This window comes from Psittacula echo (genome assembly GCF_963264785.1).
Source record: "Psittacula echo genome assembly, chromosome: 22".
NCBI lineage: Eukaryota > Metazoa > Chordata > Aves > Psittaciformes > Psittacidae > Psittacula > Psittacula echo.
Window position 1 is genome coordinate 3,378,619 of NC_137758.1, and position 27,925 is coordinate 3,406,543.

The 27,925-nt window shown below is 57.6% G+C and overlaps 1 protein-coding gene across 2 annotated transcripts; it reads left to right on the forward strand.

Annotated features, from left to right (window-relative positions):
- Window positions 1–1,507: 1,507 nt before the first annotated feature.
- On the forward strand, window positions 1,508–15,119 carry TFEB (transcription factor EB; the record flags this gene model as incomplete). Of its 2 annotated transcripts, XM_080632961.1 has the most annotated exons (9): window positions 1,508–1,633; window positions 12,050–12,294; window positions 12,384–12,638; window positions 12,731–12,811; window positions 13,257–13,377; window positions 13,553–13,609; window positions 14,051–14,126; window positions 14,268–14,415; window positions 14,679–15,119. In XM_080632961.1, the coding sequence occupies 8 exons, from the start codon at window positions 12,100–12,102 to the stop codon at window positions 15,117–15,119; spliced, it is 1,374 nt and encodes a 457-aa protein (XP_080489087.1). The 2 variants fall into 2 exon arrangements, with proteins under 2 accessions (XP_080489087.1, XP_080489086.1); XM_080632960.1 differs by lacking the exons at window positions 1,508–1,633; window positions 12,384–12,638 and having other exon boundaries at window positions 12,100–12,294.
- Between the last annotated feature and the right edge of the window lie 12,806 nt (window positions 15,120–27,925).

Consider the following 27,925-nt stretch of genomic DNA (forward strand, 5'->3'; position numbering starts at 1 on the left):
GGATGCTGAGCATCACCCAGGGGATATCTGCCCCTGCGACATTGTCCTCCCTCGGACCTATGTGTGGTGATGAGTAGTCTCCAAACATCCTGTACTGAATAAAGAGCTGCAAAGGTGACTGCCTTGTGTCTCAGCTGAGCACGACCTGGCACAGCTCTTAATAAAACAAAGTCTGAGATGATGCTTGAAGATTCCAGGCACTGCCTGGGCTTCCAGATGTGCACGGAGCCTTTGAATTTGCAGCAATGACCAGTTTGGGATCACCTTTTCAGCTGGGAACCAGATCCCTGCTGGGACTGCCTGGGAAAGCAGGATGAGAGGAAGAGATTCATGCTGAGCCACAGCTTGGGGACCCCAGGGCTGAGCCGATGCGGTTGCTGGAGGCTTCAGGAACCAGTTCAAAGCAGGATGTGCAGAGGCAAGGAGCTGCGTGTGAACAGCTCCCGGGCCATTAGGTTTGGGGGAATTGCCCACAAGTATTTGCAAATAAATGAGGGATTGGAAAGCGTCGTGCTGAGGAAAACGCCCTGGTTTTGTTCTCTCTTCATCGCTGCAGCCGCAAAGGATGGGCAATGTGAAGGAAGGGGTGGCAAGTTTGGGATGTGAATGTGACCAAAGCTTGCTGTGTCTGGATCACCCCCACAAGGAGCTGCTGGATGCAGCATCAGACAAGTTGGACCAGACCCAAGAGGCTGGTCCTCGAGGTCTGGCATGGGAGATGCATCACTGGAGGCCTCCATCACTCCCTGTCCGACACCCATCTCCCAGTCAGATGACAGCCACCCCGCTGGTGCATGTGACCACCTTTTAAACTCGCTTTTAGCAGTCAAATCTGCCATGGTGGGTCCTGCAGAGCTCAGACACTGAGAGCCACGGGCAGCCCGGTGGCAGGGTCACCCCGTGCCCTGGGGGCAGTGGGGCTGCAGCCTTGGGCTGGACAAGGAGTCCCCACCTGATCCAAGTCCATCCTATAGGAAAAGCTCCTCAGTCCCTGCAGCCCCGCACAGATTCCCCCTTGAGGGTCCTGTCTGGGGGGAACTAAACACCCCCCCGGCATTAAGAAGGGACCTGTGGCTATTGCTGCCCACCACCAAGTGTCCAGGACGCTCACCACGGCTGCAGCAAGCCTACGGCACCAGGGCAAGAAACCGTGGGATCCTGGTGTAAGCAGTTGCACAACCCCAGCGCAAGGAGCCGTAAAACCCTAGCGCAAGGAGCCACATGCCCCTGGTGCAAGGATGTGCAGGATCCCGGTGGAAAGAGCTGCTACAAGACCCGTGCAACCGGGCTGCAGGACCCGCGCCCTGCGCCGCCTTCACCCCCGCTCCGGAGGTGGAAAAACCCGTTTTAGGGAGGAAATCACCGAGCCCAGCCCCGGCCGTGCCCGAGGCGGGGACTACAAGTCCCGGCAGGCGCGGGCAGCCCTGCCCCGCTCCGGACTACAGCTCCCGGCGTGCTGCGGAGCGGAGCGGGCCGTGCCGAGCCGGGCTGGGCCATCCGTGCCGTGCCGGGCGGGCGGTGCTGCCCTCCCTCGGTGCGGGAGCAAGCGGGGCCGGGCCGATTGGAGCTGCACGGAGCCGGGCGGAGCCGAACCGAGCGGAGCGGAGCGGTCCCGTCTCTCCGCAGCCACCGAGTGAGTGCCGCGGACGGGGCGTACCGGGGGGCCCCATCTCGGGGCTCTTTGAACTCGCAGCCGCGGGGTTGGTTCTTGTTTGCGCTCCTTTGCTGTAAATATTAACGTGTTCCCCCCCCGTCCCGGCCCCCACCGGGAGCAGCTCCGCGGCTGGAGAGGGATCGGGGGGGTCTCCGGCCGCTTGGTTGAGTGCTCCCCCCCCCCCATGGAAAGAGCCCCAGGAGAAGATTTGCTCGGGTCGCCTTTACCAACCCCCCCCCTCCTCCCCGCACCCTTTGCCCTACGCGTGGGGAAACTGAGGCACGGATGCAGCAGCCCCCGATGCGCGGGGTTCACCGGGGGGGGTTTGGGTGCACCGACCTCCTTGGACAGGGTGCAAATCCCTTCCTTTGTGGGGTGCAGCAGAGTGGGGTCACCCCCGGAACTGACTGTCCCCCCCCCCCCCCCCGCTGCTTTGGGGTTGTGCAGAAAGAGTTGGGGTCCCCCCATCACACAGCTTTTAGGAAGTTACCAAGGGGGTTGCGACTTGCTCCTCTGGGGCAGCAGGAGTCGGGCAGGGGCTGCACTTCACCTACAGCCGCCGATTAATTATATTCATGACTTAATTGCGAAGCAGGAAGGATTACGACAGCCCTCATGGCCGTGTCCTCTGGAGCCTCAGTGAGTCAGAGGATGGGGAAGTTTCCTTAAAGCCCCCCAAAAATACCCCAGGAAAGAGAGAGAAAAGATGGTGGTTATTATTGTGGTGCTGCTCTAAGATAAATAAATCAGACCGTGCGAGGCCGGGGACGAGCGGGGCCTGTTTCCAGGAATCCCGGCGCTTCTGCGCGTTCCCGGCCCTTGGGGCACGGGGGGGGCTGTGATTTGTTTTATGTAACAGCAGAGAGCGGAGCAGGCCGAAAGGGCTGGAGTTTGGGGGGTTCTTGGTGGGTTTTCCCCCCTCCTTCCCCCTTTAGTTTTCCCTGCCATGTTTGCTCGGCTTCATGCACGGCTGCTCCGCAGCCGGAGGCTGGTTTTTCCCTGCTCCAGGTGCCCGTTGAGCCTGCGCTTACCTGCTGCGGGGGGACCCGGCAGGGAAAACCACGCTGGGACTGATGGGCCTTTGGGAATCGGGCTGCTGGAGGTGGGAAACCACCAGATTTAGGCTATGGGGTGGGTGGTGATGGCTGCGATGGGCAGCATGTGCCGAGCCCATGGTGCACGGAGGGGAGCCAGGGTGTTTTCCAAGGGATGCTGGCTTTGCCTCCCGAGGGATGCTGGCTTTGCCTCCTGCCCTTATCAGTAGGAAACTGCTCCGGGGTGGAGCTGCCTGCCATGGGGTGACTCCATCATCTGGGTGTTTGGGATGGATGGAGGTTGTGATTCCAAGCCAGGGCTTTTATTTCTTTTTCCATGCTTCACTGTGCCGGGTTTACGGCCCATGTGTTTCTGGTCCCCCCCCACCCTGCCACCGCCTGTGCCGTGACGAGGTTTCCCTGTTTGCCCGTTCTTGGTGGTGCTGTGGGGAAAGGGAAGAGCCCTGCTCACACAGGAACAGAAGGGACGAATCATTGGAGCAGGGGAGACATGTCCAGGGCTGCAGTGGGTATCTGTGGGGACCAGAACAACCACTGCAGGGAAATGGGGTTTTGGCGGAGGGGCCCTCCTCAGAAGTGTGTGTATTGAGGATAGAAACAGCCCTTAGGTTGCCTGTGTGCTGTGGGGTGCTGGGGTCTCGATGTTGAGTTGATGCAGGAGGTGTGAGCTCTGTGTTGCTGGTTATCTCCCCTTTCTGGGGGTGCAGATGGGTGCTGGGGAGGGATGAGGCTCTTCTGGTGCTGGCCATGGCACATCCCCATCATCTCTGGGCCTTGTCCCTGGGCACATCTGATGTTCGGGGGTTGGGTTTTTGAGGGGGATGGACCTTGAGCTGCACTTGCCAAAAGGGAGCCATTTCATAACCCAGTGGTGTCCTTGGCGTAGGCAGCATCACGGCATCCCATGGCTGCCAAATCCCATGGCTGCCACATCCCATGGCCGCCACATCCCATGGCCGCAGCCCATGCTGGTGTCAACCCACGGTGGCTGTTTCATGATGGGTTCCCTGACCCTCTCTTTGCTGTGGCAGATGGACAGGGCTCTTCACAGGTACAGGAGCTAGCGCTGGGTGCTGACAGTGTAATGCTTGGAGGGACAAAAAGGGTGATGTCTTGGTGAACATGCAGGAAATATGTGCTCATCTGTTGGGTTTCTCTTGTCCCCCATGGGTACATGCAGAAAAAGCCCCTGTGGTTCCCCTTTCGAGGTCATGCCCCACCGCAGGGTTGGTGCCTGGTGTCGGTCCGAGTGGGTTTTCCTTGCTGATGTACATGCAGGTAGGGTCCCATGACATGGCCAGCGCAGGGATGCAGGAGGCTGAGCCCCGTGCTCTGGAATGAGCTCCAGTTCCAGCTCCTCGCCACGGGTTGGTTGGAGGTGGAGGCACCAATGAGAACCAGGAGCGATGGGCGCGATGCCGGCCCGATGCCGGCACTGTCCAGCTGATGCTGACAGCCGGATTTGAAGGAGCTGTCCCTTCTCCCAACACCTTCCCCCTTGGTTTCTGTGGAGCAGACGGGCAGCAGAGCAAAGCTATAGATAGAATAAAGAAAGAAAGAGACAGGAACCACACGATTTTCCTGCGGGCAGAGGAGGAGCGCGGGAGGGTCGAGCCCCGAGCGATGGAGTTGAGCTCAGTACCACGCCAGGAGCTGCTTGGCGTGGTGATGATGGCTGCCTTCACCTGGATGGAGCCTCCTGGGAAGAGCTCAAGGTCTTTCAATGACACCTCCTGCCCCAGCCCCACGTCCCAACAGCCTGTGCAAGGAGGCTGTGCCATCTTATTTATAAATCCTCTTCTAAGAATCACTGCTGGGGTTTTGTCACCCTTCCTGCAAGTACATTTGACTCCAAAGAAACTCCCCACACCCTCCCATTGGCTTAAATCCTCTCCTTCACCCAATCGGTGCAACTTTCAGTCCGGATAAACCTGAAACGCCCAGGCAGCATCCTTCCCCGCGGTTACATCCTTCTTTTCCCTTCCCATCCACGCACTCTATTAGCAAAAGTGATTTGCTTCGTGTAGAAACAGTTGCAAAGCCAAAGGTTTCCCACTGCTCAGCCCTGGCCCTGCTGCCCGGCTCCGCGGTGCTCAGGGACTCTGCTTGGGTTGTAAATTCTCCTTTCAGTGCGCCCTGATCCTCCAGCACAGTTTATGCAGCTGCTGCCTTAGTGCCCAAGTGCCAAAATCATGAGCAGGGCCAAGGGCCAGTCAATGTTGGCACCTTCAGACCCCCCCACACTAGGAGCAAGCAGAGAGGCTGTGGGTGCTCTGGTGCAGGGACACTGTGGTGGCGATGAGCTTGGGGATGGATTGGGGATGTGTTTGGAGGCTCAGGGACAAGTTTCCTTGAGATTTGGGGATGGGGAATTTTAAGGAGGAAACAAGGAGGGGGCTGCAGCCACTGGGCGTGCAGGGAGCGCTTCCCAGCTCCTGGCTTCCCATCCCCATGGGATGAGGGGAGGTTGGCTGGCAGCTGGGTGCTGGCTGCAGCTCCCACCTTATCTGCATCAGGGTGGGTGCCTCGGTCAGTGCCGGCTGAGCTCCTCGGGGACCGCTGCAGCCTCAGTGAAGATCTCGCCTGGAGAAAGCCCAACCTGGTGGGAAAAACCTCATGGTCAGAACTGGTGCCAGGGAGGCGGCAGCACCCGCAGCCAGGACCCGACCCGGTTGCACCGGCACGGTGCCAGGGCAGGGGCTGGATCGGCAGCGAGGGCCCCGAGAGCCCAGTTTGACCTTCACGGGGCAGGGAGGCGCTGGGCTGAGCCGAGGGGGGGAAGGAGGGCAGAGGAGGAACCCTTTCCTCTGCGGGTAAGCTGCTGGGTGCTGCTGCGGCCGGGAGGGCAGCGGGGAGAGCCCCGGGGCTCTTGGGGCGGACAAGGCACAGGCTGTCCCCAGCTTGTTTATTCTTGGGGTTGGAAAACAGCTGCGGCTCCATGGACGGGGCGGCCGCGGCGCTGGGACTGCCGCTGGCGCTGCGGGAAAGGTGGCTCCGAGGAGGCTCCGGGCCGGGCGCAGGGGCTGGACGCGGTGTATTTATAAATATTACCTCCTTCCAGCAGCACGGGGAGGGAGGAGGAGGAGGAGGAGGAGGAGGAGGGATGGGGGCGGTGCTGGGAGAGCCGCCGGCCCCGGGGTGATGGGGACACGGGGTGGCCGCTGTCGCCTTGTGCCTTCTGCTTGTGGCAAATGGCATCACGGGGTGCGCGGGGCTCGAAGGCTGGTTTTGATGAGCGTCACCGCTTTCTGGGGTGGTTTCTAGGCTTTTGGGGTACGTGGTGGCTCTAAATCCCTGCGCTGTGGTGTGGTGCATCTGCGCTGCTGGAACCAAGCTGGGGCTGGGGCTGGGGCTGTCCTGCCAGTTCTCTTTATTGCTCATTTATCAGAGCATGGGTTGTGTTGGAAGGGGCCTTAAAGCTCATCCAATTCCGCAGGCAGGGACACCTTCCACTGGAGCAGCTTGCTCCAAGCCCCTGTGTCCAACCTGGCCTTGAACACTGCCAGGGATGGGGCAGCCACAGCTTCTGTGGGCACCCTGGGCCAGCGCCTCAGCACCGTCACAGGGAAGAGCTTCCTAAGATCCCATCTCATCTCCCCTGGGGCAGGTTAAAGCCAGTCCCGAATTCAGGCAGCTCTTTAAACCAAACCCTCCGGCCCCTCCAAGGTCACCCCGCTCCTGTCCCCGCTGAGAGGCGGATGCGATATGGGGCTGATTAATCTTTCCCAGCCCCGCGCTGCCGTTGGCTCATCCCGGCCCCAGGAACGTCCTTCTGCCTGTTAACACTTTTATTTTTAATTGCAGGGGCTGGGGGGGGTCAGGAACGTGGCACCGGGGGCTGTTTGCGCCCAAGGGCTGTGAATTCCCCAGATGGGCAATTGGACAGTGATGTTTCAATCGGGGTTCCTGCATCGCACCAACCGCCCTGGGGATGCTGCTGCAGCCATGGAGGATCTGGCTCTGCCGTGGTGGGGCCCATGGGGTTCCCCTTCATACCTGCCCTGCTTTGGGGGCTGCCTGTGGAGCTGGCACGTGGATGCCAGGCTCGTGCTCTGGTGCATGCTGTCCCCAGCTGTGCCGTGCTGGGCAGAGGGGCTTTTGGAGGTGAAGGAGAAGGTTTTTGGGGTGAAGGAAAGGAGTCAGAGCAAGGCTGTGTGTTATTAACCCCGTAATGGCTGCCCTGCGCGGGTTGGCTCTTACAGATCAACCTCAGCACCACCAGAACCAGGGGGTCTTTTCTATTGACCTCATTCGTTCTGTGCTAGGAGTGAGACTGTGACAAGGGATGCTCAGCCCTGGCTCTTGGTACCCAGATGCGTTTCCCTCCATTGGGTCCCTGACACATCCCAAGCTTACCTGGGCAGTTTGGGGGCTGCTTTAGCTGCCTTACGAGACTCATATAATGCTTTTACTGTGCTGGATACCTGGGCTGCTTCCAGGAGCGGTATTTAACGCATGGAAGGGAAAACACTTGGCCTCTGACCCAAGCGCCTGTTAACAACGTCGCGGTCCACGTTTCTGAGATGCCGGGGCTAAAAACAGTCCCGGTGACTCAGTCTCTATCTGGTGCTGTCAACTGACCCTGGCCTCTATTTGCCAAGTCCCTCCGCCTGCTCCTTCTCCCTTTCAGGGCTGCATGCTCACTGCATGGGGAAGGAGCGAGGGTGGCTCTGGCCATCCACCTGCCTGACCCATCTCCTGCCCGCCCCATCGCCTCCTGCCTGACCCATCTCCTGCCTGCTGGGTGGGTGATGGGGAGGGCACTGATGCTCTGTGGGGTTGGAAAATGGGGCTATCCTGTCCTTTCCCTCCATCCTCATACCAGAGCAGCATAGGCTGGATGAGACCTCAGAGCCTCTGGTCCAGCTTCAAAGATGGCCAACGTTAGTGTTGGATTGGGGTCTCCAAGGCCAGGTGAGGTGGGGCCTTGAGCAACCTGCTCTAGTGGAAGGTGTCCCTGCCCTTGGAACTGGATGTGCTTTAAGGTCCCTTCCAACCCAAACCAGTCTGGGATTCTACGATGGAAGTTACCCCATGGCCAGGGTTTGGCCACTCTCATGGTGGGGAACCCCATCCTAACACCCCAGGTCAGACCCTGTCCCACTGCCCCTTTCTGGGGCTGCCAACCCAGAGCGCTGCGCTCCTCTGCGTGCCGATGAAGATGATACCGTGACACCACTGGCATGGCATAAATCACCCCACGGCGGCCTCGCTAGGACAGGGTGAGGGAGCTGCGTGGAGCCGATGGGTGCCAGCCGCGTTGCTGGCGGGGTGGCACGGCCGCGGCTCGCAAAGGGGATGTGGTACAAAGCAGTTTTGCACAGTGGGGCCATAGCGGGGGTCTCCGGCACTGTGCTGGGTGTTTGGGGCATCACACAGGCATCCTTGTCATCCCCTGGCTTTGCCGTTGTCATCCTGGCTGGTATTGGTGTCACCAGCCTGGTAATGGTGATACCAATGGGGTATCGGATGTGAGTGCTGGAGGGATCCCGTGTGATGCATTTGAGGCTGGCTCTGGCTGTATAATGCTGATGCTTACTCTGCATCCGCTGCAGGCACATAGAGCATGAGGGATCCCCATGTGTCCCTTTCCCTGACAAAGGGCAGCTTTTGTCCCTCTGTATTTGCATGTCACTGCAGGCAGCACTGCAGCCGCTCTACCTGCAGCTCCGGAGGGGATGCGATGGGGCAGACCCAGCCTGGGCTCCAGCATCCCAGCGAACCTGGCAGTGGTGCCTGGGTCTGGTTTTGCCACACTGCTTCTCAGTTCAGGCACCAACTCCTGCGTTGCACTGAGAAAAACAAGCAGGTTTGCAAGGGTTTTTGCAACTTCCCCCCTTTGCACCCCGCGTGGTTGCTGCTGCGTTCAGAACAAGGTCCTGAAAATGAGGAAATATGGGGCTGGGGTGGGAGCGGGGCTGACCCCGGCGAGGAGCACGAGGAGCTGTGGCCCATGGGCACACAAAGGTCCCCCCATCCCACTCCCAGGTAACCCCTGCACCATCAGCATCCTCCTTCCGCACGCATTGGGGTACCAGTGGAGACCCTCAAGAGGCTGTGGGGTGGTTTTGGGGGTATCCGTGGGGTGGCAGCTTGGTGGCATCGGAGCTGCCTGCACCCTGCCTGCACCTTCCCTCGCCATCCCCACTGTGTGAAAACGAAGAGGGAGGAAGGAAGGGAGGCTCAGCGGGCGCTTGGTGCTGGTAGCAAGCAGCAGAGCTGCTTTCAGTTCTTTCTTCTCCCTTCTTCCTGCCCTCCTGGCTCTCTGCAGCAGCCCACAGCAGCGGGCGGGTGGGCAGCACATCCCCCCCCCCCCCGCCAGTTCTCTTCCTTCCCTGGGGGTCCCCACTCATGGCTGAAGCTGCAAAATTGATTTTTCCGCTTATAAACGGCCACGATTGACCAGGAAATAACCAGAAACGATGGAGCGGGGCTGGGCAGGCGGCTCCTCAGCTTGGGGGTCCTCAGCTCCATCTCCAAAGCATCGCTGGGTGAGCAGGAGATGTGTTGTCTTTGCAGTGTGGGTGCCCGTGGGTGCCAGGATGGCACCGGGTGCTGCTTCCCTGTGGGTGCCGGGCAGGGAAACGCGATCTCATGTATTTCACAGGGGCTAAATCTGGAAACTGCCTCACAGTAGCTTTTATTTGTAACCCACACCTTGGTGCAGCGATGGGACCGGGAGGGAGGGAGACTTTGGGTGCTTTGATCCATTGGGGTGGCCCTCGGTACCCAGATTGGCTCCCTGCAGCCAGTCCTGCAGCATCCCGGCCCCATGCATTGTGGAGCAGCTCCCAGTGTCACTGCAGAGAGTGGTTGTCACAGCCTGGGTTATGGTGCCATTGGACTCCCACAAGGGTGGGGGACACCATGGGGCACAGGCAAGTGTCAGAGCAGCTCTGAGTGCTGCTGGGCATCCTCCATCTAGAGCCACCCCCGGCACAGGGGGAGTGTGTTGAGCTCTTGGTGAAATAACACCCGCAGAGGAAAAGCAAGAAAGGTCCAGAAATAACCATGTTGCTAAACAGCAGCGGAGATATTTTGAAGGGAGATTAATTCCCTGGCTCCAGCCCCACGCCCTGTCCCCGTGGTGGGTCTGGAGTGTTGGTGGAGCACGGTTTTCACTGGAGGAGCTCTGGCTTTAGGGTTCGATCCTGGAACAAAGCAGGATCAACTTTTTCCTGCATCCCAAGCAGGCAGGTCAGGCAGTTTGCAGAGCACAGGTTGAGTTTCCTTTGGGAAATCCATCCTTTTTCCATGCTCTGGGCATGGAAAAGCTGCTCTGTGTCCCCCAGACAGGAAAGGTGGAGTTTGGATGTGGATAGAGGCCAGAGCCATCCACCCTTTCCCTGCTCCTTTGTGCTTTCCCGCCCCTCTTCTCCCTCTCCATCCCTTTCCTGATGCTCCGTTGCCCGCCCTGGCTCTCCCACCACCTTCCTCCCTCCCCTCCTCTGCTCTTCCCTCCCCGTGACCGATGGGGACGTTGCCCCAGCAGGTGCCCTGGCAGCTCCCACCAGGAAACCCAACGCCCAGGCATTCCCTGGCCCACGGCGCTGCCCGCTCCGAGCCAGGCCAACCACTGCCCATGCACTGGGGCAGACCCTCACTGGGGTCTTCTCTGTGTGGGGACTGGGGCTGCCCTGACGCAGGGGTGGATCCAGCTGACTGGATTATCCGGGATACTGACTTCCTTCTCGGGAATAACAGGCATCCCGGATGGAGCCACCATCCCACTCGCTTTATTTGTACCCCCTGCACCACAGCATAGTGGGATGTGACCCCAGGGTGGGACGTGTCCCTGTGGTGCTGTGCAGGGTCCCTCTCGCTTCCTGCTGGGGCTGACTCAGAGCGAAAGCAGAAGCTGCTCGGCCTTTTGGGGCACGGGGGGAAGCCAAGCAGAACCACTTGGGTTATTTTAAACCTGACCTAATTTCCCCCCTCTCCTTATCCGGCCCGGCTCTGGCCACCCTTCCTCATCCTCACCCTTGGCAGCTCCTCTTCTATGGAGCTTCCCAGGGGAAAGGGCAGCACTTCCCTTGTTTCCTATAAGGAGCAGCGGGCATGTCCTGGGACACTGCCATCCCTCCACACCGCGATGCCTCATCCCATCTCCATGTGACTCTTGGAGGCTTTTCCCCTCACCCTGCCCTTTATATCTGAGGTTATTACATCTCCTGTGGGCATCCGCTGTGATTTATCCCCCTTCAGCCTTGGTGTATCCTCTGCGGGCTGTCCCGGTGTCACTGGGTCCTTTTCCAGGCTCTGCTCTTGCTCGTCTCGTGCATCCCCATGTGCCCTCCTCTGAGGCTGTTTGTGATGAAGCCACAGCCGGTAACTGTCCCAGGCTCCTCGTCTCCCATCCCCCTCGGATGGGCCACCATGTCTAATTAATTACCTTCCTCTTGCTGTTCAATAGCTGGCTCTTGATCTATGTAATGTATTGCTGTCCATGCTGGCTTGATTTAATTTCCCCCTTAGGATACCGCCTGGCACTGCATATCGGATGCCTCACCGACACCCTGGTGTGTTGGATGCTCCGTGGCCCCTTTGTCTGCAATTACACCTTGTATTTAAATGCAAACCCCTCCAGATTTGCCAGGTTCCTCTGGGTGTTTCCTCCTGTTCCCCTGCAGTGTTTACTCTGGGTCCTGCAGGTGCTGTGGGCCAGGCTCCATCCCATACAGCATCTCCCGCATCCCCATCCCAGCCCTGCCTGGGAAAGCCACCCTCATAGGGCCGGGCAGCTCCCGGAGCCCCGGCATCCTCTTCCCCCCCTCCATGGGCCGCCGTCCCCTTTGTACGGGGGAACAAGGGCCGGTCTGTGCGGAGCGGGGGCCTCGCAGCCTCCCCCCGGCGCCGCGCTCGCGTGCCGGCCCCGCACAGAAGCTGCCTTGTTCACCCCGCGCCTCAGCAGGGGCTTCAGGCTGAGGGTTCAACCTTGCCCCTGGCTCCTGGCACCCGCCGGCCTTTTCTTCCTGCTCTTCCCTTGCTTTCTCTTTCCCTTTCGCTCCGCTCCTGGGCTCTGATTTATTCCCGTCCCTTCGTGCTTTGCTCCAGTGTTTCGGAAGTTGGTGGCGCAAAGCAGGCTCCAGCTGAACCCAGCAGTACGTGAGTCCGGACCTGACGGGTGCAAGGGTCCTGCCTGCCCCCCCTTGTCCCCTTCTGGGTGCCCAAGGTTCCCCAAGGAGAGGGGTGGCATGGCGGGGAGCTGCGGCAGGAGGGCAGACCTGTCCGTCTGGCATGGGGACAGTCCTGGTCACAGTGGGTGCGGGTGGTACAGGGTGTCTGTGCCCTCCCCGTGCCTCAGTTTCCCTGTTACTGAGGTGCCGTGTCCTCCTCGCAGGGTCACCTCCGTGCTTGGCGGGCGGCCGCATCCCACCCCCCCGGTGCACCATGGCGTCCCGCATCGGCCTGCGGATGGAGCTGATGAAGCAGCAAGCGCAGCAGGAGGCTGAGAGGGAGCGCATGCAGCAGCAGATGATGATGAACTACATGCAGCAGCAGCGGATGCCGGTGGCCTCCACCCCAGCCATCAACACCCCTGTCCATTACCAGTCCCCACCGCCTGTGCCTGGAGAGGTCCTCAAGGTACAGTGCTGGGGTGTCCCTGCAACCAATGCGGATGAGGGGATGCGGGGACCCCTCAGGGTCCCTGATGGTTGGTCTCCTCCTTGCAGGTCCAGTCCTACCTGGAAAACCCCACCACGTACCACCTGCAGAAGTCACGCGATAAGAAGGTTCAGGCTTATCTCTCTGAAACCTATGGGAACAAGTTTGCTGCCCACGTCAGCCCCGTCAGCCACTCTCCCAAGCCACCCCCCGCTGCCTCCCCTGGTGTCCGAGCCAGCCACGTCATGTCCTCCTCGGCGGGCAACAGCGCGCCCAACAGCCCCATGGCCATGCTCAACATCGGCTCCAACCCCGAGCGGGAGGTGAGGAGGTGCCACCGCGCTGCTGGGGGATGCAGAGGGGCTGGAAATCCAGGCAGAGCAGCGCGTTGGCACCGTGCACCTTTCCCTTTCAGTTTGATGAGGTCATCGATGACATCATGCGCCTGGATGACGTCTTGGGCTACATGAACCCTGAAGTCCACATGCCCAACACGGTGAGTCTCTGATGCGCGTTAGGAAGAGGTCAGGCCTGATCTGGCAACCCCGTGCCTGCAGGTGGCACAGAGGGGACCTGTCCTGCCACATCCCTGCAGTGGTGCCAGCCCAGGTTTCGCAGCCATGAGCTCCCTCAGAGCAGCCCCATCTCCCGGGTCAGATCCGTGTGGCAGCTTGTGCCTCCCAGTGGCATTCATCCTGCCGAGCCCTTCTCGGATGTGATTCATCTGCCCTATTTTAGCTGTTGGCCGTGGGAGGGGATCAGCTGCGCCCTTTGAAGTCCTGTTTTCTTTGCTGCTCTGATTATAGCTGGTTTAAGGGCCCAGGAAGACGATTCCACCTGCCCGGGCTACGCACTCGCAGCCCAGAGGCCAAGCAGCCGGGCTTGCGCCCCGGTCCTGCAGCCCCGCATGGAGCTAACCCGCCTGTGCCTCTGGTTTCCAGCTCCCGATGTCCAGCAGTCACATGAATGTCTATAGCGGGGACCCCCAGGTGACAGCCTCCCTCGTAGGTGTCACCAGCAGCTCCTGCCCCGCTGACCTCACCCAGAAGAGAGAGCTGACAGGTACGTCCCCAGCCCATTGCTGGTGGGGTGATGGCGAGTGCCAGAACTGCCCTGTCCCCGTGGGTGGGGAGGGCGGCCCTGGGGGTGCCGGGGTGCTCTGACACCAGCCCAGGGTGCTCGTGGGGTCAGATGCAGCCTTGTCCCCTCTGAGTGATGGTGTGGGTCTCGATTGCAGATGCTGAGAGCCGAGCCCTGGCGAAAGAACGCCAGAAGAAAGACAATCACAACCTGAGTGAGTTCAGTGCTGGCTGCTCGGGAGCGGTGTGCCTTCCCCTGTGCCACCCTGCACCCTTTCCCCATCACTCTTCATTCTCATTCCCCCTCTCTCTGAGCTGGGTCCCCCTTCCCATCCCACCTCACCCTCACAGCCCCCTGCCATGGATCCCTCTTTGCCATCCCTGCCAAATGCCTGTGGTACAGGAGATGCCCTGTTGTCCTCTTTGTCACTGGGGGAAGGTCAGACCTGATGTGATGATGGATGGGAGCACGGTGCCAAAGGGTTGACCTCAGAGGTTTCTCATCCTGAGACCCCAACTCCAGAGGGTCTGCCCAGGGCCCATTGGTGGCTCCCAGCCCCACGAGCCAGGAGCAGCAGCGTGGTTGGTGGGGGCTGTGGGGCTCCTCCTGCTCTTGATGCCTCTTTCACCACCATCCCTCTCTTCTCACCCTGCAGTTGAGAGGCGGCGAAGGTTTAACATCAACGACCGCATCAAGGAGCTGGGGATGCTGATCCCCAAGGCCAACGACTTGTACGTACCGGTGTGGGGCTGGGATAACTGTGGGTCTCAGGGGCAGGTGATACTTGCAGAGGAGCTCTTTGGTGGAGCAGGGGTGAGGGGACACGTTGCTGGCACGCAGGTGGCAATCTCTGTTTCCATCCTGCGTGGCAGGGACGTGCGCTGGAACAAAGGGACAATCCTGAAGGCGTCTGTGGACTACATCAAGAGGATGCAGAAGGACCTGCAGAGGTCACGAGACCTGGAGAATCACTCGCGGCGTCTGGAGATGACAAATAAGCAGCTGCTGCTCCGCATCCAGGTGAGCTTCCCTGTGCTCTTCCCTTTGCTCCAACCCCACGAGCAGCAGGGGCTCTCCTCCCTCTCGCTGCTGTCAAGTCACACCAGGAACAAAGTCTTCAGACAAACTGACCCCAGCGAGTGTTGCTGAGCTTTGTGTGGGTCACCATTTGCCATCCTTCACCTCTTCCTTGAGCTGCTCCCCAGTGAGCTTCTCGGTCCCTCTGTTCCTGCCACCTCCGTGTGTGACGTCCCCACCAAAGACCTCCTGTGCTCTGTTGGCAGGAGCTGGAGATGCAGGCACGCGTCCACGGGCTGCCCACCTCCTCGCCCTCGGGTGTCAATGTGGCCGAGCTGGCTCAGCAGGTCGTCAAGCAAGAAGCCAGTGGGGACGAGGGGACACTGGAGCCACTGCTGCCCGCCCTGGACCCCGAATCGCAGCCGCAGCCCACACTGCCTCCACCACCCCAGTCTCCCTACCACCAGCTGGACTTTACCCACAGCCTGAGCTTCGACGACGGCTCCCGGGGCTTCCCAGACAGCCTGGAGCCTGGCCACAGCGCTTCCTTCCCATCCCTATCCAAGAAGGAGCTGGACTTGATGCTGATGCAGGACACGATGCTGCCTCTGGCCTCTGACCCCTTGTTCTCAGCCATGTCCCCGGAGGCCTCCAAGGCCAGCAGTCGCCGGAGCAGCTTCAGCATGGAGGATGCTGACATGCTGTGACGAGGAGCCGACGCTGGGGTGAGGACCGGACCTTCGGGTTTGGTTGGTGAAGTTACCGGGCCCTCTTCCCATAGGAGGAGCCCGTCCTGCCGCGCACTTGAATCTATGTCGGAGTGAGGAGAACCTTTTCTCTATGCAACGGGAGGCTCGGAGCCAGGCTTGCCGGGTGCCGCCGTGTCTTTCGCAAGCTTTTCTTTCGCCGGGAGCTGGAGCAGATCTTGGCTTGCCGTGGCGTTGGCCTGACTGCAGAGTCCCCAGCCCGCGAGCGTGTTCTCGGCTGCTTTTGCCTTTCAGCAAACCCCTCCCGCACCAAACCCCTTCCCCAGGGCGCTGCTCAGAGCCCAAGGAGCCTTCCCTGGGAGGAGAGGAGAGGGACGATGCTCAGAGCTTTGCGTCTGCCTTGCCGCCTCCCGGAGCCCACGTCCTCAATGAGTCTTCCCCAGCGATGGCCTCTGAGCCCCATGGATGCTTCCCGTTGCCACGTCCTTCATGGTTCCTCCTTCCTCAGAGCACTCCAAGGTGTTAATTGGAGCACATTAATCCACGGGGCACCGGGGTGTTGTCTGAGGGAGCTGGCTCTGAGGCTGTGAGGTTGGGGTTGACATTGAAGGCTTCCAAAACAACCGGGACAGGGTGTTTGATGCTTGGTCAATGATTGCTGTGACCTGACCCCCCACCTCCTTGGGGTTTGGCAGCATCCACCACCCTAAAACCTCACTGGCCTCTGGACAAGGGCTGCATGGTGCCGGGTGACGTTCTGCCTCCCTTGAGACAACCCCACAGAGGTGCCTCTGCCCCATAACCAAGCCCTGGCTCTTCGGGGGAAAGGATAAAGGGGTTTTACACTTTTCCTTGGGGATATTTGTGGCAAGCAGATGTCCTGCCCCACAGCTGGGCATAGAGGTCCAGGCTTTGGCTGGAGATCAGGGAATGGTTTGTGCCAAACCTGAGCTGCTGCTTCCTTTGCCTTTGGCTCGTGGGGTTTATTTCTATTCCCAGCATCACCAGCTTATTCCACAGCCAGGATGCCTCGGTGATGGGGACCTGCTTTGGGCTCTGTCACCTTCTGCCTTCACAGCCTGGCTCAGGGTTGGGGGAAAAACACTGTTCATAGGGAAAATGCCACAGGAATTTTTTCAGGGAGGGGAGGGAAGGCCGGGGAGGGAAGACCCCTTTGGGATCCTGCTCGATAGCCCAGCATCCTGGACCAAAGGATGAGGGATGTTGCCGGGTCGGGACAGTGAAGGGAAAGCCCAGCCAAGGAGGGACAAGCTCCATGGTGGCTGGATTTGGGATTGGGAGGTGGGGAACAGCCCCAGTGCCTCCTGGAGAGGTGCCTATGGGACATGAGGGTGTGGGGAAGTGCAGAAGGTGGGGAGGAGAGGGGGAAAGGACAAGGGAGGACACATTGGAGGTGTCTCAGGGTGCAGGGAAGGGAGCAGCCATCAGGGCTGTAGCTGGGATTGGGGCTGTTCCCCACTGTGTGTTCCCGGGAGGCCTTGGCATCCTTCCTGCGCTGCCGTTAGTGCCTGTAAAGAAAAGCATCCCCTGGCAGGGCAGCAGCACCCGCACGCTGAGCTCAGGACACGGGGTTACCTCTGGGTGTGGGGATCTGTGGACACCGGAGGGGCTGTGTGGGTCCTGCAGGGCGGGATGTGAGATCCCTGCTCGCTTGGGACTATGGGGTGGTTCTGCTGGTGGTACCCGGCACGTGTGGGGCCGGCATCCTGCTCCGGCACTGTCTGCTGCCAGCACAGGATGTGGCATCTCCCCTGAGGAAACGGTTGTGGATTATTTTTTGTTGTTTTAATCTTTTGGGGGGTTTGTTTGGGGTTTTTTTGGGGTTTTTTTCCCTTTTTTTTTTTTAATGCACTGTGCTCTGATTGAAAAATTTTACTACTGTTTTATAAATAAATGTATAAAAGAATGAACTGGAATGGTAAAAGAATCATTAAAATATATTTATTTACAACATCCTGGAGTGCTGCAGTGTGGGCTGTTTGTTCTTGGCCTGCAGGAGGGAGGAAGCCCCTTTCCCCCTGGGATGCCATGGCCATACCAAAGCTGGGGCTGCTGCAGCATCCCTGCCTTGCAGCAGGTTGCCTGGGATATGGGGGGCTGCTTGGGAGCTGGGATGTATTTTGCTGGCTCAGTTGGGGGGGGGTGCTGCTGTTCCCGTTGTTCAGCTGGTCCCAGGGTGGTTTGGGATGTTTGGGGTCCCTCCAGAGGGATGCTTCAGGGACGTCCCCAGCTCCCGGTGATGGGAATTGGAGGTGCTGACCTATCTGCTGATGGCTTAATTGGAACCAGGCTTGGCCCCCTAATTAATAATAGACACAAGGCCCCAGAGAGCTGAGTGGGAAGGAGCTGCATCCCCGAGGCTGAGCATGGTGCTGGAAATGGGGGTCTGTGGTGCTCATCCTGCTCTGTGCTGGGTGAGAGCAATGCTGGAGCCATCCCAGGAGCTCAAGTGTGTTTCCTACCTGTTGAGTGGTGCCTGGAGCAGGCATGGGGCTGGGAGGTCTTTGCTGTCCCTGTCTCAATGTGGCTGGCTTAGCATCACCCCTGGGTGCTGTGAAACCCCTCTGGGGGCTTGGACCTGGATGCAGGCAGAGTTTGGAGCAGGATATTCCCCATATCCTGTTCACAGCAAAGGGGCAAAATTACTTTGTAAAGTGTCCTGGGGGCTGAGCCCGTGCTTTGCAAAACTCATCGCATGCCATGTTTGCAGACCCTTCACGTGCAGCCGCGTGCCAGGGCCCTGCTGCTCCTGTTCCCCTCCGTGACGGTGTTAAACACACACACACGAGGGAGGATACGGAAAATCCACCTTAAAACAGACATCCCAGGATGGAAAACCACAGGGGCGAATCTTGGGAAGTTCACTGAAAGAAGGAGGGGGAGAAAAAAAGAGCTGGAGGAGGCTGGGGGCAGAGGAAGAGTGAGGAGTTTCAGACCCTTTAAAATCCCCCAGCCCTCCCTGATTTGATTTATCTGGGGAGCGCGAGCGCTAAATAGAGAACAACGCCTGAAGTGTGAATTATTTCCTATATTAACACAGGGAAAAACTGATAGCCTTTTCATGTCAAGAGAATAGCGCGGCGGGAGGCAGGGGAGAGGATGACATTGTTCAATCTCCGCGTTTGCTCACTCTTTATCAGGCTGAGATCAGAATTTATTCCCAGGACGAGGCCCGCGGCCCGGCTGAGGCCCTGGAGGTTTTTAAGGGCCTAATTAAGAAAACAGGATGAAAATGGCGAAATAAGAGGGCAATTTACTTCTTGCAGAATAGGGAGATCAAATCAACTTATGAGCAATTAATGTGCACAAGGAGAGAATAAAGGGATGCCGGGATATGGTAGAGGGGCCTCATTTTAATGACATGCTCTGGTGTTGGCATAGAGGATTACTCTGAAGGTCAGATGTAGATTGAAACGACCTTGCAGATTCTTAACCCTCCTTCCAATTAACAGAACCAACTCAGAAATGCAAAAGCCGCTGGCTTGGAGCACTGTCATCCCCTGATGTTCTGAAGGGAGGGGAGAAATGAACTGATAAAGGAGAAGAAAGGACAGAAGGAGGTTCCCTTTGCTTGAACAGCGGCTGCTGGAGCCGGGAGCCGGGGCAGGCGGGAGAAGGGCTCTTAATTACAGTCTGAGCCACCCACGGACAGAGAAAAACCAGTGTCTGGGCTCCAAGTGGGATATAAAAGGGAGGGCGGGTGTGCTGGAGCTGCCATGTGACAAGCTGCGCCAGGCTCTGCCTGTGCGATCGATGGATGGATGGATGGAGGGATGGATGGATGGAGGGATGGATGGACGGAGGGATGGAGGGACGGATGGATGGATGGATGGATGGATGGATGGATGGATGGATGGAGGGATGGATGGAGGGATGGAGGGACAGAGGGATGGAGGGACGGATGGATGGAGGGATGGATGGATGGAGGGATGGATGGATGGAGGGATGGATGGAGGGATGGATGGATGGAGGGATGGAGGGACGGAGGGATGGAGGGACGGATGGATGGATGGATGGATGGATGGATGGAGGGATGGATGAATGGAGGGATGGATGGACGGAGGGATGGAGGGACGGATGGATGGATGGATGGATGGATGGATGGATGGAGGGATGGATGGATGGAGGGATGGATGGACAGAGGGATGGAGGGACGGATGGATGGATGGATGGATGGATGGATGGATGGATGGAGGGATGGATGGAGGGATGGATGGACAGAGGGATGGAGGGACGGATGGATGGATGGAGGGATGGATGGATGGATGCACACACGGAGCAGTGGGATAGGTACCGGGAGGCGCGTCACGGCTGGTCCTGTGCAGTCCCTTCACCATCGCACCGGGAGAGTTTTGGGGTATTATTTGATGTCCCCACCCGCCACCACCGGGTTAGGGCCCGGGACCGGCGGGGCTGCACCGGGGCTGAGCGGCCACCAGGGAGAGCCAGACGGTTGCCGGAGCGCGCGGGGCTCCGCCGGGGCCGCGTCCTCCCCGCTCGCGGTGTCCCCGGTGCCGTCGGAGCGGAGCGAAGCGCATCCTGCCCGTGGGAACCGCTGCAAGGACCGGGCGGTCCCGGGGCTGCTGCCGGGGTTCGCCGGTCCCCAGCACCCAGAGCATCCCCCGGGATCGCTGCCCTCCGTAAGTGAGAGCATCTCTGCCGGTACCCCCCGCAGGGCCGCGGCATCGTCCCCTCTTTGAAGCGGCTTTGACTTCGACCGGCGTGAAGAGGCAGTAAAAGATGGGAAAAGGGAGAAGCCCTGAATGAGGCTGGGGATGGACTGGGCTGGAGAAGTGCAGGGGGATGAGCACCAGCACCCGCGTGAGATGGGACCAGAACCCACTGATGGGCTGAGCCATGGTACCAGGCGGAAGCAGCCGCATCCCCTAGGTCTGCCCTATGGAAAGATCTTAGTGATGGGTTGGGTTCATTGGTTCTATTATCATACTGGACTTGTATGAGAGCAAAGATGTGTGTAGAGAGAGCTGTGACCTCCACAGCCCCATCCTTTAGTACCACTGTACAAATGTGTCTCCAGTCCCCTTCTCAAGTGATTTGGGCTCTCCGGGCTCAAGGCATCCCCGCATGGCTCCATAGCATCTCTGAGGTGGGACCAACTGGTCCTGTAGTCTGGCAGAACCCCCCCATTGCGGTGCTGGGCTCTTGCTGCGTTTTCCTTCTCCTCCCCATGTCTCATTTCCTTCCTGGCTCTCATGAGCTCCTTCTGTGTTTTGAGCGCTTCTGGTCCTGCTGTTCTGTCCCCATCTGAAGCCCCAACCCTCTGTTGTTGTGACAACGGTTGGGATGAGGTCAGGAGGGAGGGATGGCTTTTTCAGGTGGGGGAATAGGCAGCGCGGCCACCTTGGCTTGAGAAACCAAAGCAGATCTCTGCAAGTGAATCTTTACATGAATAAAGAGGGAGAGCCTGGAAAACCTCTGATGCCTGTCCAGAAATTGGTTCCAAAGAGAAGGGGCCAGGCTAGTCCCTGGGCGAGTCCCTGGCTCGGAAGGGTTATTCCCTGGATGCGTTTGGCCTGTTTTGTTTCCATCAGCAGCCTTGGGGTCAGGGACCCCTTTGGGCTGTGCATGGAGCCCCTCCAGACAGTTCAGTGCCTGGTTTTGGGTGCTATAAAGCAAAGGGCCAGGAGAGCTGAGGCTGAAGAGTGGTTGTGGTTGTAAGAGGGGTACAGATATACTGGGAAAAGCCCTGGGAGGAGGAAGATGAGGGGCAGAAGGACATGGAGAAGATTCATGACTTGGTTTCCCCACCAAGCAGGAGCAGGCTCAGGGAAGGTGACCTGGCCCTTGCCAGTGGCACTGCTGGCAGCTCACGTGAAGCAGTGATGCTGGAGCAGGCCCCCTTCCCTGGGGGATACAAATTCCTTGGGCTTGAGCTCCATAGAGCAGGTCCCTGGTTCCCGGCTGGAAGAGCACAGCCGCATGTGTTGGATTCAGCTGGAAGGAGAGACAATGGGTAGAGCAGCAGGAATTTGCATCCCCAGGTCTCCACTGGAGCCCTGGCAAGGCTGGGAATTCTGCCAGGGGAGCTTGGCCTGGAATCCCCATAGACTTAACAGCAGCAGCTCAGCTGGATTTTCCATGCCTGATGCTGGCTTTACAGTGCTGGATGCTGGAGCGATTGCTGGCTGGATTGGCCTTGCTGAGCTCAGAGCAGCAGAGCAACCAGAAAGGGGGACCTGGGATGAGAAGAGCAGTGCATGCAGCAATGGAACTGCAGGGAGCAGCAGTCCTGGAGCACATGGAAGTGCTGGGACCCAAAGGAGGGCTGAGCCAAGCGGTGCTCCATTTGTCTTGGTGTTCAGAAATCCCTCTGGAAAACCGGTTCTGCCACACAGACACCCCAAGGAGGTTGCAATGGATGCGCTGGGACTCCTTCTCCCACCATGCTGCACCCCAAGGTGCTTGGCAGCTGCTTTCCCAGTAAAACCACCCTAATCCTGGGGTTTTTCCTCCAATCTGGGAGCCGGTGACCACAGGGACCTTGGTAATGAGGAATTCTGCATCCCAAGCTCCTTGAGGGTCCCGCTATGGGTTTGCCCGTCTCCCATGCCACAGTGGAGCTCTTTTCCCTCTTCCCCCCCTCACTCCAGAGCTGGTTTAATCAGCTCCTAGTTTTCCTTTCATGCTTTCCTCTGTCTCCCTTTCTGAGGGGGCAGTGGAATTTATACAATATTTAAGCAGCAGAGTGGAGTCCTGGAAGATATTATTAATGTAAAAGGGACAGGCTGGAAATGCACTTGAACCTGGTTACAATTAGAGGGTGATTTTTCTAAAGGTCAATGAATTCAGATAATATCCACAGGGGGGAAAAGAAATTTAATACCTTTTTAGTGAATTAATTAATTATAATATTATATCGGCTTGGGGTTCTTTTCCAGAGTGATTAAGGGAACGATCTGTCTTCGGAGAGGCTGGGGGAAGTCAATGAGCGAAGGAAAGACTGACAGAGGGAAGGGAGAGAAGGGGGAGAGCCGGGGAGAGTTTAATGGGAGAATAATGGAGCCTTTTTTTCCCTTTAAAAACTTACTGTATTTCCAGGCCACATGATCCCAGCCTGCCAGGTCCGGACCCTTTCCATGCAGTCTCTCCAAAGGCCATTGGAGGGATTAGTTTGCATTTCTACCTTTCCAAAGTGCCTTTGGATGCTTCAGCATCTCGAATGCCAGACACGGTGCAGGGGGCAGCCAGGCCCTCCATGGCAGCCCCATCCCTGGTACCACCAGCACCATGCTCCAGGGTTGGCAAAGGGGTTCTTGCCCTGTCTATGTGTGGGGACAGGGGGTCCCCAGGAGCCGCTGAGCGCTGTGGCCTTGGCACGGTGCTGCTCTTGGCCCAGGGGAGCCCTCAGCCGTGCTGGTTTCTCTGCAGCCTGAGCTGAGGCTGGAATTTACACTCTCTGCTAATCCAGGCAGGCCCAGAAATTAATTACAGCCTTGTACATTAAAAATTAACATAACCTTTCTGGATATATGTTCTTATAGCACAGGAGTGGGCCGGAGTCCCTCAGCCACCTCTAATTGGAGCTGCTTCCCTTCTAATTCTCCCCCCTCCCTCGTTTTTTAAGGATGTGGATGTTTGAACTCATTAATCACGGAGCCTGGGAGCTGGTGAAGTTGAAGAGGTTTGTAATTGCCTTTGGTCCTGGCTGAGTTTGCAGGGAAGGGGAAGAGGAGGTGTCTGTCCTTCGCTGGGAAGGTTTAAGTGAGCATCCATGGGCTGGGGTGGGAGGGAAGAGATGCCCGTGGTCATCTCCTGGTGTGGATACGGTACCAAAACCCTGGCAGGGAGGTTATCAAGGGCTTGGCTGAAGGAGAGATGGGCTGAACATTTACAACCTCCCATTTGAATGTGGGTCCAACAGCTCCAGAATAAAAGCCAGTGTGTTGTGGGATGCTATGGCGTGTTTCCACTCTTCTGCTGAGCCCCAGGCTGCAAACGTCCTATCCTGACAGGTCCAGGATGTGAAACCAGAGAGCTGAGGGGTGACTTGGGCTGAGCTGACCCCATAGGTTGTGGATTGAATGTTCTCACTGCTCTGCTTGCTTGGTGAGTGGTGGCAGATGCAGAGTTGGTAATGGGATTGCTTGCGACAGTTTGTGTCTACCGTTGATGTGCTTCTAAAGCAAAACATGTGCCATGGGCATGAAGAGCATCCTCATGCAGGGATTTGCTCCCTGCTGCTGCAGCATCACATCCCTGGGCTCCTGCCCTTCCAATCCCCACTTCCCAGTGGGAAGCCAGGGCTGGAACCTTCCACCCAACCTGTGGAGATCTCCCAGCAGAACGCGGCCGGCGCCGAGCCCTGGTTGACGCTGCTGTGTCAGGGCAGCCTCCTGGGGATGGGGATTGGAACGCGGTGATGCTGGGCTGTGCTGGTGGCTCAGAACTCGGGCTCTGCTGTATCCCTGCTGTATCCCCGCTGTATCCCCATAGCCCCAGTTCCCCCGGGGAAGCACTCATCCTTCAGGAGGCTCCCTCCTCCTCCTCCTCCATTGCCTCCTGCGGGGCAGAGCACTTGCCAAGCCTTTGGGCGCATCATCTATTCCCTCCTTCCCCATCTCTCCTTCAAACCCCACCATCTTCTATCAAACCAGCCCTTTCATTTCTCCTTCTTGCCCCCCCCTTCCAGCCCCACCAACCTCCCTCCCACCACCTCCACCTCCCCGAGCCAGGCAGCGGCTGCCGGGGAGCGCCAGCTCGCTCCCATTGTGCTATCTTTGGGTCCTAAATTAAAATTTATGACATCTTGAAATGAGCAGTGAGGGTAATTTTGCTTCTGAGCGAAGATGCTAATGAGTCCCCTTAATGGCGTGAATAAGGAGTTGACGGGTCGTGTGTCACTTTGCGCAGCCCGTGCTGGTGGTGTAATGGCCGCAGTAAGTGTCTGTAATTATACCCTGTCTCGCTGTATTTTGGCAGCCGTTGTGGGAGAGCAGGAGGCTCAGCCACGTACGAGGCAGGGGGGAGGGAAAAAGGAAAGAGGGGGGCAAAAATCCCAGCATCTCCTGTGCTTCCTTAGTGCTCCCTGGACTCCTGGTCCCTCTGTCCATGCAGCTCCAGAGCGGTGGCTTTGCTGGGCTCAGCTCCAGCTGCTTTGGGATTGAGCTGCTCCATCCCCTTTTTCTCCCCTTTAAAACAAGGGGATAAACGCACACATCAGAGGTGGGGCTGCAGGTTGTGCCCAGGGTGGGATGGCAAAGACCTGTTGGAGCCAAGTGCATGGGTGACACAGGGTCTGAGTGAGGTTTTGCTCGATTGCAGCTCTTGGAGGCTTGGGCCTTGCTTCCAAAAGCACAACTCAGTTTTCTGAAGGGTTTTATCTGCCCTAGGAGATTACGTTTTAATTCTCATTATTCAAGGAGATTGTGGCTGCCCCATCCCTGGCTGTGCTCAAGGCCAGGGTGGACGGGGCTTGGAGCTGGGTGGAGGATGGAGCTTGATGGGTGTTAGAGCTGGATGAGCTTTAAGGTCCCTTCCAGCCCAAACCATCCCATGATTCTATGACTCTGTTGATAGGAAGGTGCCCAGGGCGAGGGCATGGAGTGGCTCCCAGGGCGTATGGAAGCAGCTGTGCCTTTGGGAAGCTGTTTCCCCTCCCAGCTCCCGCTCCACAAGCAGCCCTGTGCCTTAAAGTTGAGAAGCAGCGAGTGGCTGGATCTTTTCCTGGAGTCTCAGGAGCCTTGGAGCCGCCTCCAGAGGATGATTTACAAACTGCAGAGGCTTTCCTTGCCTTGTTTGTGTAGGTGGGATTTTGTTTATGCTTCTCTTGACGCTTTGAAAGCCCTCCACATATTTCTTCCTTTCCTCTCCCTGCCTCAGCCCTCACCCTTCCTGATGTTAGGAATTCCTGGGCTATCCCAGCCCCTGCAGGAAAGAGCTGGGATGCTGCAGGTGGCCGTGGGACCATCACCAAGCACAGAGATGCTGCCTGGGTGCGTGCCATTCACCCTGGCTTTCCCCATCCTTCTTTCATGTCTCCTTCTTGCTCCTCTGCCATCACCAGTCACCACCTTTGGTCCCCGGGGCTTTTTTGGGACCCTTTTCTGTCCCATCCCTGTGGTGGGGGGGTGTCTGTATCCCAGTGAAGCCACACTTAAGGCATGGCCCCATTGAGCAATGTGGGTCAGGGTGTCCCTTTGTAGGTGTGTGGTGGGTCCACCTGGGGGGCATAGGTTTATCTCGGGGCATTGATGTGCTCCCAGGCAAATTGATGTCATCTTTGGAGGTAGCAGAAATGATCAGGAGAATAAAAGCATTTGGGGCAACGTGGGGATGTCCAATTCTCCTTAATGGTGGATGATGCTGAAGAAAGCCCTGATGGCCCCATGCTCAGTGCCTCAGTACTTCTATATGGCCAGGGCAAGGGAGGCTTCATGCTTGCCAAGTGCAGCCAGGGAATGCCTGTGGCCAGCATCAGCCTTATCCCAATGGGAAGCTGAGCTCTGCCACGTCACCAGCACCAGCAGAATCAATACAAGGATCTGTTCCAGGGCTCCAGTGTTTGAAAGGACAGCATCAATGAAGTGGGGAGAGCCGGGTGCTCCCTGCACCAGCACAGTGCAGAGGAATATTGAAGTACTCTCATATAAACTGTGCTTTCAAGCATTTTTGACAAGGGGACTAATTAAATCTTAATTGACACTGCACTAATTAGCTTCTTAATTACATGGAACCACATAATTAGCAGCACACTCTGTGCTAATTGTTAATTAGGAAAACCAGGCTTCCCCCTATCCCCCTCCTCATCCCTCCCATCCTGTGGTAGCTTTTAACTAAAGAGCCTCTGATGGGAAGAGGAGAAGAAGGAAGAAGAAGCGGGAGGCTGTGAAGCCTGGTACAGAGGGGTTGTTGGGCTCCCAGCACATGGCACTGGGATGCAGTTTGGCTCCAGACAAGGGTTTGGGCAGAGGGACAGGGATATAGGGATATGAGGGTAAGCAAGTATCTCAGTGGCAGTTGTTCATGGTAACGTGTCGGTGATGCAGCTCATGTTCTGGGCTGGCTTGTGACCCCTTCCCCATGGCCATGTGCTTAACATTCCCCAAAGAGATGTTTTTTCCCCTTCAGATGAGTCTGTCCACTTGCTCCCTTTATCCCCTTGGTTTCCTAATGGTTTTCCTGCCTTGCTCCATCTCTCCTGGCAGGCAGTGGGAGCATCTCACTGCTGGGGCAGCAAAGTTTTCCCTTAAATGAGTCTTTGCTCCAGGGTGGATTTTCCTTCCTCATCCCTCTGTGTGTTCAATGGGCATTGCAGAGGTTGGGGCTGGTGGGTCTGTGCCAGTGTTGGCCTGGTTTAAGCTCGCTACCTGGTTTTGGTAGAGGAATTGCTTTGGATTCGGCCATATGGGAACACGGCTGCTACATTCCAACCTCTGCACCAGCACTGGTGCCCTAAAACCTTCTGATCCAATGGGATGACAGCGACAAGGTGATGCTCCATAACGTGGCCCAGCATCTGCCACCTTCACGGCATCTCCCAGCCCCAAAAGCCGCTCCAGCAGCTGCCTCGCTGCGCATCCTTGCAGTGGGACAAAGTCAGACCCCCAAAGTTGTGGTTTTTCAGGTCTCTTCTTCTCTGTTTTTATTTTTTAATTAATAATTATTATTTTTTTAATAGTGCGGATTTCCACCAGCAGCTGCCGTGGAGCTCATCTTTCCCAAGAACCTGATGGAGCGGGATGTGGAGCTGGAAGCTTGCAGCCCCTCTTTATGGGGAAAAAGGTGGAGGGGCAAAGAAAATATCCCTGTTTTCACCAGGGGGAAAAGAAGGGGGAAAGAATAGGAAAGAAAAAAAAAGAAAGAAGAGGTGAGAAAATTGTTCACTTTTGACAAATCTTTCTAATTAGGGGCCAATTATGTCCTCAGATTCCTAATTGGGATTCCGGCAGGTTTTCAGGCTTGTAGGGTAATTACAGGCTCGTAATTCTATTAAGATGGAAATTTGGGAGAAATACCTTATCATAACATTTAGATTTTGCCATCTGTGTTGATGGGCTGCAGCTCGGGTGGGATGGGGATGTCACACCCCAGCTTGGAGCCTGATCCTCACCCAGGACCACTGCGGGTAGAGCGGGGTGAAATGGGAATGAGGAGATCTGAGCATCATTGTGGTCCCTGGGGGCTTGTTGAGGGTCCTGGGATGTGTAAGTGAAGATCCCTGGGGTTGTGTGGGGCAGGCAGGATGGCTGACCTGAGCTCCATCGATGTCCCATCCATTGCCACTGATGCCACAGCAATCACTTTCCATCTTCCTCCCAGCCGAAAGCTCCCTTAGATTCCAGGCAGCCCTGTTTTCATGTGCACCAAATTCACCTGGGTGCAAAATAAGGGGGCAAATAATGGGTGTAAAGGCCCTTCTGCGGCACCCAGGCAGTGTAAAGGGCTCAGAGCATCTGCGGGGCATACTGGAGTTGGTAGGGATATGCCATGGGGTGGAGGTGACCGTGTGCTGGCAAGTCCCTTTTTGGTTTGGCAGCCAAAATGAGGATGGTCTGGAAAAACCAAAGCCTGAGTCCACCAGAATGCTCTGTTTGACCTCAGCAGAGGCGTTTTGTGCCCTATCATGGGGATGCAGCAAAATGTCTTATGAATGGCCCAAGGGATCAAAGGGAGGCATTGATTTATTTTGGCGGGATGAGTGGGGAAACAGAAGCACAGGGGATTAAAGGAACATCCCTGGGATGCTCTGGAGGGTTTGATGCTGTCGCTAATTCCAGCTCTTGGGTTGCAGCAGGAGCAGGAGCATCATCCGATGGGAGGGAGGA